The sequence below is a fragment of the Zalophus californianus genome, chromosome 8 (genome assembly GCF_009762305.2).
Source record: "Zalophus californianus isolate mZalCal1 chromosome 8, mZalCal1.pri.v2, whole genome shotgun sequence".
In the NCBI taxonomy this organism is placed as follows: domain Eukaryota; kingdom Metazoa; phylum Chordata; class Mammalia; order Carnivora; family Otariidae; genus Zalophus; species Zalophus californianus.
Genome location: NC_045602.1, coordinates 14,047,787 through 14,062,481, shown reverse-complemented (window position 1 = coordinate 14,062,481; position 14,695 = coordinate 14,047,787). Strand labels below are relative to the sequence as shown.

The window sequence follows — 14,695 nt, the reverse complement described above, 5'->3', positions numbered from 1 at the left end:
GGAGCAGCAGGCTTCCCACTGAGCACGGAGCCCAATGTGGGGCTCAAGCCCAGGACCCTGGGATCGCGACCTGAGCCAAAGGCAGACGCTTAACTGACCAAGCCACCCAAGTGCCCCAAAGAATATAAAGTTTAAATATTTAAAATTGTGAGGAAGGAAAATGTATTGAAGATAATATTGAGAAAAATAATTAAGAAAGCATTTGCTACAGGAAATAAGAAAAAGGTAAAAAGTCTAAAATAAAAAAGACAAATAGTTTTTTAAAAAAAAATAAGACAGAGTAAGATAAATTTTAAAAATCGTCAGGAATAGGCAAGGTAGAATTCAGGACTCAGGAATTAAGTCAAGTCACAACAAAGGTAGGATTAAAAAAATATTTAAAATGGGTAAGGGATAGAACAGGGTGGCTTAAAATCAAAATGATGAAATACATTAAAACAATATAGAAAAGGAAAGATCAGCACCTAAATTATTCATCCCAGACAATTTAAAATTCAAAACAAGAAATGATGAGTAAGCTCTGTTCTGTTCTTTTAGGGACCTCTAGGCTAACACACCTCCTGGAATTGGGAGTTTGAATAAGTGTAAGAGCAGAAAATACGGGCAGAAGGCAGTAAGGATTCTTGATCTTAGCTCTTTGCCTTGGCTGCAAATAACTGAAAGCCAGGAGGTGAGTTCTTCAGTGAACTTGCTTGCAGTCAGCCCAGAGGCTTTTCCTCCCCAATGTCATGTCACATTATAGAGCAGGACCAACAGGCTAACAGAATAATTTAATTCCTGAGACACTGCCATCATGATATACTAGCAGCTTTAAGATGAAATCTCTTTGCTTTTAGGACAGTTATTCATGTTGTGTCAGGGGTGATGAGGGGTAAAGTACTCTGTTTAGATATATAGTCATTGAAATTTTGGTATGGGGAATATTTTTCTCACTTTGAACAGTTTGTTTTGATTTAAATTGCAAATTTAATGCTTTAGTTTTAGTCGCAAGTTAAATTTGTTGTTTGAGGAACGTGACCCACATTGAGCCTATAAAGAGAGATGGTCTACATTATTAGAATAGGAAGGACTCTCAGTTTTTAATATAGAGAGTTTGTTTGGATCAAGGGTGACTGCTTTTAAAAATTCCAAGGTAATGTTTTATAGTTTTTTGTTTTTTTTTTAAAGATTTATTTATTTATTTTGAGAGAGTGAGAATGAGAGAGAGAGAGAGAGAGTACATGAGAGGGGGGAGGGTCAGAGGGAGAAGCAGGCTCCTCGCTGAGCAGGGAGCCCGATGCGGGTCTCGATCCCGGGACTCCAGGATCATGACCTGAGCTGAAGGCAGTCGCTCAACCGACTGAGCCACCCAGGTGCCCTGTTTTATAGTTTTTTAAAACCTCATAATTGATACAGGTTTATATGAAACAAGTGGCAATAACAATCCTGTAGCAATTTATCTAATGTCGCTGAGTAATGCTGGTTACCTTAAACATCCAAGCGAATAACATTTTTTAATGATTATGTTCCTTCTATATCCCAGCTTACTTTTTAAAGGCTGTAACTTCTTAAAGGTTAGAAATGCTACAGGTTTAGGGCTACATCAGACTTTAATTTTAGACCTAATCCCTCCTAGTCCTCACCTAACCCAGGATGGGTGTCGTTAAGTGGCTGTTCATATCTGTAGTCCGTCCTTTCATCAGTAAAATGAAATGAAATAAAATACTCTCTTGCTTCACTTTTGGTTTTAAATTTGATGGTACCCAGGACATACATTTATGAAGTACACAAGAACAGATCAAACAATCATGGTAAATGTGGAGGAAGAGATAGTGACATCAGATCAGTTTCTTTTCATCCTATTTTACAAATTAAGTCTATACCTTTCCACAGTTGCCCGGAGGGATGATTAACCAGCACAATCGTGGCCTGAAACACTTTACCCTTTGGCTCCCTGAAGCAAATGCGGACCTATTTAGTGTGAAAGTTCCTACCACAAATGATTCGAAAACTTAGTGTTTAACCATCCTGTTTCATAAGTTACTCAATTTTCTAATTGTAATGTCTCCCACTACATCAGTTGCACCCATTTTAAAAATTCTGTTTGAAATAAAGGAACAGCTTTTCTCCATCCTCGATGTAACAGTGTTTTTAGTTTTAATAGAACTCTTATAATCAGACATCTACCATGGGGGATAGTTGTTTTTAGCAGTATGAACAAGATGCAATAAATTGTAGTCTTATAGCCTATATCCTGTATTGTATGAGGTAAATATTTTCAGTTTTTAGGTGCTTCACAAGTTCTTTTCCTTTTGGGATACTTCCAAATATTCTCTTTCTTGATGCTGTTTTTACTGTTTTGGTTGGTGTTGATTTCTTTCTCTGTTTCTGACTGTAACTCTTGAGGCTGGCCATGATCATCACAGTGTATATGACTAGTGCTAGGCCCAAAAAACAAACCAACAAACTGAGTAAAATTTAATTCGGAGGTCCTTAAATCAGGAGACTTTATTTCTTTTAAGATTTTTTTAATATTTATTTATTTGACAGAGAAAGAGAGGGAGAAAGAGTGAGCACGAACGGGGAGCAGGAGAGGAAGAGCCTGATGTGGGGCTTGAGCCCAGGACCTCGGATCATGACCTGAGCTGAAGGCAGATGCTTAATGACTGAGCCACCCAGGCGCCCCAAATCAGAGACTTTTAAAAACAGTTTTATTGAGATATAAGTGATGTATAGTGAATACACATGGAAGTGTACAGTTTGTTAAGTATTGACATGTATAACCTGTGAAACCACACAATTAGAGAACGGAACGAGTCCTTCACACTCAGAAGTTTCCCCATGTCCCTTTGTAATCTCTCCTCACCCCCTCTCCTTGTCTCTAATTACCAATCTGCTTGCTGTTACTATAGTCTACACACTTTCTAGAATTATGTATAATGGACTCACATTATGTACTCTTATGTTTTTTGATTTGACCTTTTTCAGAACATAACACATGGTCTAGCACATATGTCCACACTACATTTTGAAAGTGAATAGAATAAAAGTTATTCTTTATGATACTCATCCGTATTTTTACTTGAATCAGTAATTCATTCCTTTTTATTGCTGAGTACTATTCCATTGTATTTGCTATATCACAGTTTGTTTATTCATTTACCTACTGAGGGACATATGGGCTTCCAGTTTGGGGGCTATTACAAATAAAGCTGCCTTGAGCCTTGGTGTACAAGTCTTTGTATATAAGACTAAATGAACAAACTGCCAGGCTAAACCTTCTTTTGGTGGTTCTGAAATCCATCAAAATTTTAGTGAAGATTTTTTTTTTTAAGTTTTAATTTGAATTCCAGTTCACATACAGTGCAAGATTAGTTTCAGGTGTACAATATAGTGATTCAATACTTCATACCACACCCTTTGCTCATCACAAGCGCACTTCTTCATCCCCATCACCTATTTCACCCATCCCCCCACCATCTCCTTTCTGGTCACCATCAGTTTGTTCTCCAGAGTCCGTTTCTTGATTTGCCTCTCTCTCTTTTTTTCCCCTTAGTTTGTTTGTTTGTTTTTCTTAAACTCCACATATGAGTGAAATCATACAGTATTTGGGCGCCTGGGTGGCTCAGTCATTAAGCGTCTGCCTTCGGCTCAGGTCATGATCCCGGGGTCCTGGGATCGAGTCCCACGTCAGGCTCCCTGCTTCTCCCTCTCCCACTCCCCCTGCTTGTGTTCCCTCTCTCGCCGTGTCTCTCTCTGTCAAATAAATAAATAAAATCTTAAAAAAAAAATCATATAGTATTTATCTTTCTCTGACTGACTCTGTTTAACCTAATACTCTCTAGTTCCATCCATGTTGTTGCAAATGTCAGGATTTCTTTCTTTTTTGTGGCTAACATTCCAATGTGTGTGTGTGTGTGTGTGTGTGTATATATATATATATATATATATATACATATATATATATATACCACATGCTTTTGAAGATTTTTGGCCTATGTTTATTTATTACTCTTTGATTCTCTTGTGATGTGTTTGATTTTTTTTTTTTTTTATTATGGCTATATTGGCCTCATAAAATAAGTTTGGAGGTGTTTCCCCTTCCCTTTTCTGAAAATTTTCGCATATTTGGAATTACTTCTTTTTTATATATAGAATTTACCAGCAAAGCTATCTTGGCCTGTAATTTTCTTTGTGGCCTGTAGTTTCTGTATGAATTCGATTTCTTTAGTTGATATGGAGCTATTTAAGTTTTCTACTTAGGGATTTTATTGTCTCCTTGAAGTTTATCACATGTATTGAACATGTAGTTGTTCCATAATTTTTCTTACTATTGGCCCTTATAAATCTGAACAACAGAGAGAAAATAGACTAAACCAAGCAAAAGAAAAAAAGAAAAAAAAAAGTCTGAAAAAATGAGTAACACTTTAAAGACCTGGGAGACTGTATAACCAAAGATCTGACATTTGTATCGTTGGAGTCCCCAAAAGAGAGGAGGGAGAGGACAGGGCCAAAAACATACTCCAAGAAATAATAGCTGCATCTTTTTCAAATTTGGCAAAAAGTCTGAACTTACAGATTAAGAAAGTGAGTGAACCCCAAATGGGATAAACCCAAAATAATCCACAATAAGACACATCATAGTCAAACTTCTGAAAGCTAAAGACGAAGTCTTAAAAGCACCAAGAGAGAAACCTTACCTCTATGGGAAACAAAAACAAAAACAACTATTTGAATGATAACCAGTTTCTCATCAGAAACCATAAAAACCATATGGAAGTAACACATTTTTCAATTGCTGAAAGAAAAGACCAGCCAACCCATAATCTAATTCTAGCATAAATATCTTTCAGCAGTAAAGGAAGAATTGAAACATTTTCAGATGAAAGAAAACTTGGAGAACTTGTTGCCAGCAGACTTGTTCTAACAGAATGGCTAAAAGTTCTCAAAATAGAAAACAATAAAAGGAGGAATTTTGGAACATCAGGAAGGAAGAAGGACAAGTTATATACGTAAATGCAGTAGACTTTTCCTTTTCTTCTTGAGTTTTTAAAATTATGTTTAAAAGCAAATAAAATTTTAATAATGTCTGAGATGGTTCTAAAATATGTAGAAGAAATATTTAAGACAATTATATTAAATAAGCATAAAGGACTAGAATGGGAGGTATGATTTGTATATTTATAATCAAGCTGTTAAAAATTATGACAGTAGACTATGTTGTTGAATATATATAATACAAATATAATACCTGGAGCAACCACTAAAAAAAGCTATTCAAAAAGATATACTCAAAAGTACTATATATAGACAAATCATAATGGAATTCTAAGAAAATGTTCAAGTAACCCACATGAAGCAGGAAAAAGAAGATAAAAAGACAAAACGGGCGCCTAGGTGGCTCAGTCACTAAGCATCTGTCTTTGGCTCAGGTTATGGTCTCAGGGTCCTGGGATCGAGCCCTGCATTGGGCTCCCTGCTCAGTGGGAAGCCTGCTTCTCCCTCTCCCACTCCCCCTGCTTGGGTTCCCTCTCTCGCTGTGTTTCTCTCTGTCAAATAAGTAAATAAAATCTTTAAAAAAAAAAAAAGACAAAACGGGCGCCTGGATGGCTCAGTCATTAAGCATCTGCCTTCAGCTCAGGTCATGATCCCAGGGTCCTGGGATGGAGCCCCGCGTTGGGCTCCCTGCTCTGCAGGAAGCCTGCTTCTCCCTCTCCCACTCCCCCTGCTTGTGTTCCTGCTCTCGCTTGTCTATCAAATAAATAAAATTTAAAAAAAAAAAGACAAAACAATGAAGTGACAGATTTAAGCCCTAATTATATGATTACATTGAATGTAAGTGGTCTAAATAAATAACTGAAAGACAGATATAGTCACAGGTCATCTAGGTGGCTCAGTCAGTTAAACATCTGACTCTTGGTTTTGGCTCAGGTCATGATCTTAGGGTCATGAGATCAAACATCAGCCTCCCATGCTCAGTGCAGAGTCTGCTTGTGATTCTCTGTCTCTCCGTCTCCCTCTGCCCCTCCCACCACTTGCAGGCCTCTCTCTCTCTTTCTAGCTCTTGAATTAATTAATTAATTAATAAAATCTTTAAAAAAACAGATATAGGCAGATTAGGTTAAAAACATGACCAGTATATATGCTATCTACAAGAAGATCGATTCAAATGTAACCTATGGACACGTTGAAAATGAATAAATGGAAGTTTATATATCTTGCAAATGATAATTCAATGAAAGCAGGGGTACCTATATTAAAATCTGATAAGGTACACTTCAAAATAAAATTACCAGAGGCAGAGAAGGACATGATATAATGACAAAAGGGTTAATCCACCAATAATACACAGCAATCCTAGGTGTGTGCACCAAAACAGCACAGCTGCACCAAACATACCACCTGCAAAATATGACAGAACTCCCTCAGTAATTGATAGAACAGAATATCAGTAAGGATTTAGAAAATTGAACAGCACCGTCAGCCTACAGTATCTAATCAATACTTAGAGAATACTACCAACACCAGCAGAATACACCTCATTTTCGAGTGCCTGTGGCATGTATACAAGATAGATCACCTCCTGGACCATTAAAAAAAACCAACAATTTAAAAGTATTGAAATTATACAGTGTGTTTCCTAATCATAATGCATTCATACTAGAAATCTTTTAAAGATCTTCAATTAAAGATCTTTTAATAGATAATTTCCAAATATGTGAAACTTAACATCCTTCTAAATAACCCAGGGTCCAAAGAGAAAGTATTGAGAGATATTTTTAAATATTTGAGCCAAATGAAAATGAAGATGATTTATCAGAATTTATGGAGTGAAGCTAAAGCAGTGCTGAGAGGGAAATTTATGGCACTGAACAATAGAAAAACAATATATAAAATACATTTCCTTTTTATATATTGTTCACAGTGACCACATGGGGTTTACTTATTCTGGAGATGCAAGACTATTTACACCGTATTAATAGGCTGAAGAAGAGAAATCAGACATCAATTAGTGCAGAACAAATATTTGATAATATTCACCTATTCGTGATTTTTTATAAAGCCTCAGAAAGGGGCACCTGGGTGGCTCAGTCGCTAAGCATCTGCCTTTGGCTCAGGTCATGATCCCAATGTCCTGGGATCAAGCCCTGTATCTCAAGCAGTCTCCCTGCTCACTGGGAAGCCTGCTTCACCCTCTCCCATTCCCCCTGCTTGTGTTCCCTATCTCACTGTCTCTCTCTCTGTCAAATAAATAAATAAAATAATTTTTAAAAAGCCTCAGAAAAATAGAAATGAAGAATTTCTTCAGCACATTAAAGACCAGAAACAACCTAGTTAGCACGAAGAAGGTAAAAATGTTTGTCTCACTACATTTACTCAGTGTAGTTAGTATTGGAAGTTCTAGCCAGTGCAATATGGCAAGAAAAGGAAATAATAGATACACAGATTTTAAGGAAGAAATAAAACTCTATTTGACATGCCATGATTGTCTACTTAGAAAAAAATCTCAAGGAGTCTACAAGAAAACTCGTAGAACTAATAAATAAGTTCAGCAAAGTCACAGAAAACAAGATAAACATAATGAAAATCAGTTGTATTTTTTATACACTAGCAATGAACACATGGATGGTGAAATTAAAACTACAACACCTTTCACAGTTCCTCAAAAGAAATGTTTCTATGTACATCTAACAAAATATATTCAGGACTTGTATTCTGTGTACAGAATACACACTTGTCAACCACTACTCCTGTTTCTATAGATTCGCCTATTCTAGACATTTCATGTTGGTGAAATCATATAATATGTGGTCTTTTGTGACTGAACTCTCTCACTTAGTATAATTTTTTTTTTTAAGATTTTATTTATTTGACAGAGAGAGACACAGCGAGAGAGGGAACACAAGCAGGGGGAGTGAGAGAGGGAGAAGCGGGCTTCCCACGGAGCAGGGAGCCCGATGCGGGGCTTGATCCCAGGACCCTGGGATCATGACCTGAGCCGAAGGCAGATGCTTAATGACTGAGCCACCCAGGTGCCCCTCACTTAGTATAATGTTTTCAATGTTCATCCCTGTTCTAACATGTATCAGTAATTTGTAACTGTGTATTGCCTAGTAATAGGCCATTGTATATCACATTTTATTGATCCATTCATCAGTTGATGGTACTTTGGGTACTACTGCTGTGAACATTCATGTACATCTTTTTCTTTCTTTTGGATAAATACCTAGGAGTAGAATTGTTGAACTACATGCCTATGCTGTGTTTTGAGAAACTTTGAAACTATTTTCAAAAGTGCACCACTTTACCTTCCCACCAACAACGTTTCAGTGTCCCAGTTTCTCCACATCCTTGGGAACCAGCGCTTGTTATTGTGTGCCTTTTCTATTTTAACCATATTGTTAGGTGTGAAATGTTCTTTTTTTTTTTTAAGATTTTATTTATTTGAGAGAGAGATGGGGAGAGGGAGAAGCAGACTCCTCACTGAGCAGGGAGCCTGATGTGGGGTTCGATCCCAGGACCATGGGATCATGACCTGAGCTGAAGTCAGATGCTTAACTGAGCCACCCAAGCGCCCCAAAGAATGAAATGTTCTTGTTGTGGTTTTGATTTGCATTTTCCTTATGTCTAATACTGTTGAGCAAATTATCATGTTTGTATTGCTCACGTGTATATCTTCTTTGGAGAAATATCTGATCAAATCTTTGCCCTTTTTTCCCTTGCGTTTATGTATCTTTCTTGTTGAGTTTAAGAGTTCTTTATGTATTCTGGATATATGTTTGATGTTTTTGATGCTATAGTGAATGTTACAGATTTTAATTTTTAAATTATTCCTAGCATGTGGAAATATTACTGATTTTTGTTTTGGCTTGGTATCCAGTGAGTTTTCTAAACTTACTAATTTAAAAGCTTTTCCTTTAAAATTTCTTCATACAATCATCTCTCTCTTTTTTTTTAAAGATTTTATTTATTTATGTATTTGGGGGCTGGGTAGGACAGAGAGAGTGAGAGAGAGAATCCCAAGCAGGCTCCACACTCAGCATGGAACCCAACTCAGGGCTCAGTCCCACGACCCTGAGATCATGACTTGAGCCGAAACCAAGAGTTGGACGCTCAACTGACTGAGCCACCCAGGCGCTCTAGTCATCTCTTTTTTTAAATGTGGTTTTACTCTTCCTTTCCAATATCTATGCTTTTTATTTCCTTTTTACATTTTCATTGAATTAGCCTGGGCCTGCAATATAGTGTTGAGTAGAATGGGACTAGATCCTTGCCTTGTACTTGGTCTTAAAAAGCAAGCATTTAATCTTAAAAAAAAAAAAAAGGTTAGTTATATGTATTTTAATTGTTCTTGTTCCTGTTTCCTCTTTTCTTCTTTTGGGATTAGCCTAGTAATTTTTAGTGTTCCTTTTTTTAATCTCTTCTACTAGTTTTTAAGCCATTACTCTTCTTTTTCCAGTGGTTTTTGTGCATTATAATATACATCTTTACCTTATCGTAGTCCACTATTATTTCTTAAGGTGATCTTAAAAATGCTAAAATTGTGAGGTTTTATTTCCAGAATGATGACTAAATAAGTCAGTGATAAATATCTTTGCATCCTTTTCTCTTCCACGCTGACTCACCTTTTTAAAAAGCCAGATCATCTCTATAAATATCTAGCACTTGCATTGTTTTTTTAAGTCTTTTTCAGGCTTAAAACTCTGTGACTTTCCACAAAACTCTCTTGTTTACCAAAGTAAAGTTGAAAGCACCATAATATATGGAGACTTCATGTTAGAATTTGAATATAATAATGTGACTTCTTAATTTGTGGAAACCTCTCACTTCCATTCATACGCCTGGGTATGAGCTCAGTGCTTGCCTCTAGAAGCAACATAACCTTGTCCACTTTGTTGAGTTATCAGTTCGTTTTGTACCTATGCTGGTAATTTTTTTTAAACAATCTTTTCTTTAAAGATTATTTTGGCTTTCTTCAAACAGGATGAATTAAACCTTGCTGATTCTGAAGTGGATAACCAAAAACGAGGGAAGCGGCATTACGAGGAAAAGCAGAAAGAACATTTGGATACTTTAAATAAAAAGAAACGAGAACTCGATATGAAAGAAAAAGAACTAGAGGTTATCAAACATTTCTCTTTTATGTTTTGTTTACCGCCTTAGTCAGGGCCATTGAAGTGTTTTCCTTAATGTCACCCTTCCAAACACAGACACATGGTCTGGAGATGGTCCGTCTCATGGAGAGAGACTGCTGTTTCAGTGAATCCGTGAGACCACCCACCGCGGAGAAAGCTCTAGCTCAGAGAGCAGGTCTAACCTCATGCCCCTGCGAGATGTGGAAAGTGACACTTGCTCTCAGCCACTTAGCTCCTTAAATGCCTAGCTTGGCAACTGGATAGCAGCTTTATGTCAGGAAAAGGCACCCCTTCCTCCGAGTAGCCTGGGTAAAAGAAGTACTATGTGTAAACGTGCTTTGAGTTTTTTAATATTTTATGAATATGAGGGTCTTTTTGTTTGTGTTTTCAGTACTATTTGGTGTTCAGAGGCCATCCTAAAACACAGAAAGCTGACTGAAAAGTGCCACACTTTTCATAACTGCCACTTGAAATTTGTTTCACTAGGAAGATAAGGAGAACGTAAAAATTATTAAAGTTATGCATAGTAATGCAATTTTCTCTTGAAGATTTATAGAGTCTAGATTCTCCTCTCAGTATAAAGCTTAAAGAAATAACATTGATTGTAAAAATAATTAAAAAACATCTAAAATTCTGATCCTAAGTTCAGAATTTTACTTTGCATTTGTCAGCACAAGTAGTACAATGAATTACTATGTCAAAGACAAGTTTTAAAGATACTAAACATCTGTAACCTTAGGAGAAAATGTCACAAGCAAGACAAATCTGCCCAGAACGGATAGAAGTCAAAAAATCTGCATCAATTCTGGACAAAGAAATTAATAGATTAAGACAAAAGATACAAGCAGAACATGCTAGTCATGGAGATCGAGAAGAAATAATGAGGTAAGTGGTTGGTAGCTTTTCTACTTTATTATTCATATATATTACGAAGACATAAAAAATAAATGTTTATATATAAATCATAAATTTGGTTTGAGTATTGCTATGGCATACAGTTACAGCCAAGCTCATTTTCCATATGTGTGTTATTAATAATAAATAATAATGGGGGGCACCTGGGTGGCCCAGTCAGTTAAGCGTCCAACTTATGATTTCAATTCAGGTCATGATCTCATGGGTTATGGGATCGAGCCACCCTGGGGCTCTGCGCTCAGTGGGGAGTCAGCTTGGGGTTCTTTCTCTCCCTCTCCCTCTGCCCCTCCCCCCACTCACACACACATTCTCTCTCTCTCTCTAAAATAAATAAATCTTTAAGAAAAATAATAAACTAATGTTTTTTCTTCTGAATCATAACAAAACTCATTATGGAGTGATATTTTAACATAAATGCCATTTTTATACCTATAAGATTCATATAGAAAAAAATGTTTAGCTTCACAAGCAATTAAATGCAAATCAGAACGATTTCATATATGTCAGGATGAAAAAAAGTGTCAGTGTCATGTCAGTGAGATTTCAGTGAAATGGCTATTTTTCTATTAGTGGTAAGAATGGAAGCTCTGGCATAGGCAAAGCACAGTTTCTCAAGCAAGACAACCTTGGTTTGAATTGAAGTTTGACTTCCAGTTATGGGACTTTTGCCAATGACCTAATCTCTCTGAGCCCAATTTTCTCATCTGTAAGATAGGGATACCTATAGTTGTAAGGTGCTGATAAGGATTAAATGAGTTAGTCCATAATAAACAGTATGTAGGATACATAAAATGTTAGATGTGATAAAAGTTTTTCTGAAAAGCGTTAAGGCAGTTTATGTCAAACGCCTTCAAAAATTTCACTTTGGCCAAGAAATTTTGTTATTATAATCCAAAATGAGAAAAGCCATCTGTGCCCAGGTATGTTTATTATAGCATTACTTACAAAGCTGGGAAATTAGAAATTGTGTACAGCATAGGATGCCGGTTGAATTATAGTAGAAAATTATATCTGTTATACTTTATGAAGAGCTTTTCATAATACAAAGTTCAGGAACAGGAATGATCTCAATTCTGTTTTCAAAAACAGTGGAAAACAATGGTATTCTTACCTACCTAACTACTCTTACACAAAGTAAGAATAGTTTTTCTTTAAAATAGATAATACCCCACATGTTTTGTTTTGTTTATTAAAGTATAATCTCCACAAACCGTAAGAGACTATTAATCATAGGAAACAAACTGAGGGTTGCTGGAGGGGAGGTGGGTAGAGGCATGGGGTAACTGGGTGATGGGCATTAAGGAGGGCACGTGATGTGATGAGCACTTGGTGTTACATAAGACTGATGAATCACTGAACTCTACCTCTGAAACTAATAATACACTATATGTTAATTGACTTTAAATAAAAGAAAAATTTGTTTAAAAAGTAAACACAAACACACAAAAATAAAGTATAATCTCCAGTTTATTTTTTTCCAGAGACCAGTTTTTCTTCCGTCCTTAGGTGATTGGCTCCTTCCACCAGCCTTATTGGAGGTCAAGGGGCAGCGCCCATGGGCCCCCATCGGGGTGGGGGTGTTGGGTCCTGTGGTACCTCCCGAGAGCGGTGCCCGGCTGCCCTGCTGTGAGTAGCATGGCTCGCACAGCCCTGTAGGCCCGCACACAGCCATCAAAGACACTTGCTTTGGCAATGTCCCTGACCCGGCAGCCTCTACCCTGTCCCGAATGAATGAATAACCTACTTCTTAATGGCCTTGTCCCAGGTTGTGCAATGGGCGCAGCTGGTGCAGCGGAGGGGCTCTTTATGGCACGTCCAGGATTATTCCTTCTTTTCTTGGTCATCTTGGAAGTGAGGACCCGAGAGGGCCTTAACTCCCATGTTTTCAATTCACTGTAAAGGGGCACCCCATGAAAGGTGTCTGCTTCCTCTCCGGTCTCGTCTCTACCACTTTTCTCTCTTTTTATCTAATTAAATTAGATAATTAGATAATTACCTTAATTGTTTATGTAAATGCAAGGTAATGTGAGCATGTTATTCTTATTCTTGCCAGATACAAGAGATAGCACAGTAAGTAAGCTGTTGTACAGATTGCATCAATATACACAGGCATTTTTTCATTGCTTTTTATAATTATATGGTATTGAATCATCTACTAATGGATAGTAGAATTCTAATCTAATCCCTTCCTGTTATAAATGGTGGTCACAGTAAATAGTTTTGTACATATGTCTTATTGTATAGTCGGGGTGTTTTAATAGGATTGACTCCATTTTGGAAGACTCCCTTCTAGGGACCGTGCTTGTTCGCACTCCGGAGGACAGTGTGTCTGAGGGCTTGTTCCCCTCAGCCTAAACAGTGTGTGATAACCTTAGATTTTTTTTGTTTTTTTTTTTTGCCAATGGGTAGATTTCCTTAAAAAAAGAAAAGAGTATAGCTCAATGTAATTTTAGTTTCCATTTCACTTATACTGAGTCTGAACATCTTTTCATGCCTTAAGACCATTCATTTATCTTTTTCTGTGAACTTTTTATGTACTTCTTCATTTTTCTGTATTTTTGGTGTGAAGAGAGTATTTTGTCTTTGTCCAAAGGGCTATGTAGCCATTTGAAATTTTGTCTTATAATTAATTGCGTCCTTAAGAATGGCCATGTGAAGTAACGTGTTTAGTTTTTGCGTGTTCAAAACTGTCTGTAGCTTTTGAATTTGAAGGGATAGTTCAACCTGATAGAACATTCTTTTTCTCTTGACCATCTGTTTTATGATGAGTGCTGTAACTTGTCCAGAATGTCAGATTCTGTGATCCTTTCCTTGGTGTACACCGTGTTTTTTTAATCTGTAGATTTATCTTAATTCTTAAAATTTCCTGTTTGTGTTTTACTTGTACATATTTGCTGTGCTGTTGTTTACTTGGTTTTGTGTAGGCCTTTGTTGCACACATGGAGTATGTCCTTTGTCTTTAGTTATTTTGTCTACCGTGTTACCTTTCTCCCCATGTTTTTGCTTTTCTCATTTCTGATCTCTCCGTCAGAGTTTTCTGCGTTGTCTCTTTTCCCCTGTGCATCACCGCCTTACACTGTCTTCGTGTCTCTGTTCTCTTCCGTCCGACCCCCCCCACCCCCGCCCCCGGTTCTGCAGGTTCCTGCTTGCCGCCTCCTCTTACCTGGTTATCACCTCCTCTTGTTTACCTGTCTGTTTTCTGAGTACTTTATTCTTTCAGTTTTTTATTTCTGTTTTGAGGCATCTCTTCCTGGTAGCACTGTGTCATGTTCTGTTTTAATTCGTGGTTTTTCAATTACAGTTTCCATCAGGTTTGTAACCGCGTTGTTCTGACGAGTTCTCTTTGTCTGTAGGGGTGTCGTGCTGCTCTTTCCCAAGCTATTTCCACTAATATCTGTGTGTGGAGACTACTTGTGCCTTTTGTGTTACTCATTTTTTACGTGGATTTTCCTGGACTGGGCATTTGAATAAGCTTGGGGTGGGGAGCTGTGGAGCCCTGGCCAAGGTTGCCTTTCAGACTCGGTCAAGAACCTTCTCTCCTCTGTTCTACCAGTGAGCTGTTGCCCTCTGTAACAGCACTTCTGCGGGACCCGGCCTTCTCTGCCTCTTTGACCTTGTTTTGTTCAGGCTGGGTTGGCAGAACCTAATGCTCACCCTGTGTTCCT

The 14,695-nt window shown here is 37.4% G+C and overlaps 1 protein-coding gene across 3 annotated transcripts in view; it reads left to right on the top strand.

Moving 5' to 3' along the window:
* The window catches only part of SMC6 (structural maintenance of chromosomes 6), a 118,653-nt gene that overhangs the window by 90,758 nt on the left and 13,200 nt on the right, over positions 1–14,695 (top strand). For all 3 annotated transcript variants that reach the window (XM_027622758.2, XM_027622757.2, XM_027622756.2), the window contains exons 21-22: positions 9,964–10,101; positions 10,855–11,000. In XM_027622758.2, coding sequence (XP_027478559.1) covers positions 9,964–10,101; positions 10,855–11,000 — 284 coding nt within the window. The remainder of the gene's footprint in view (positions 1–9,963; positions 10,102–10,854; positions 11,001–14,695) is intronic.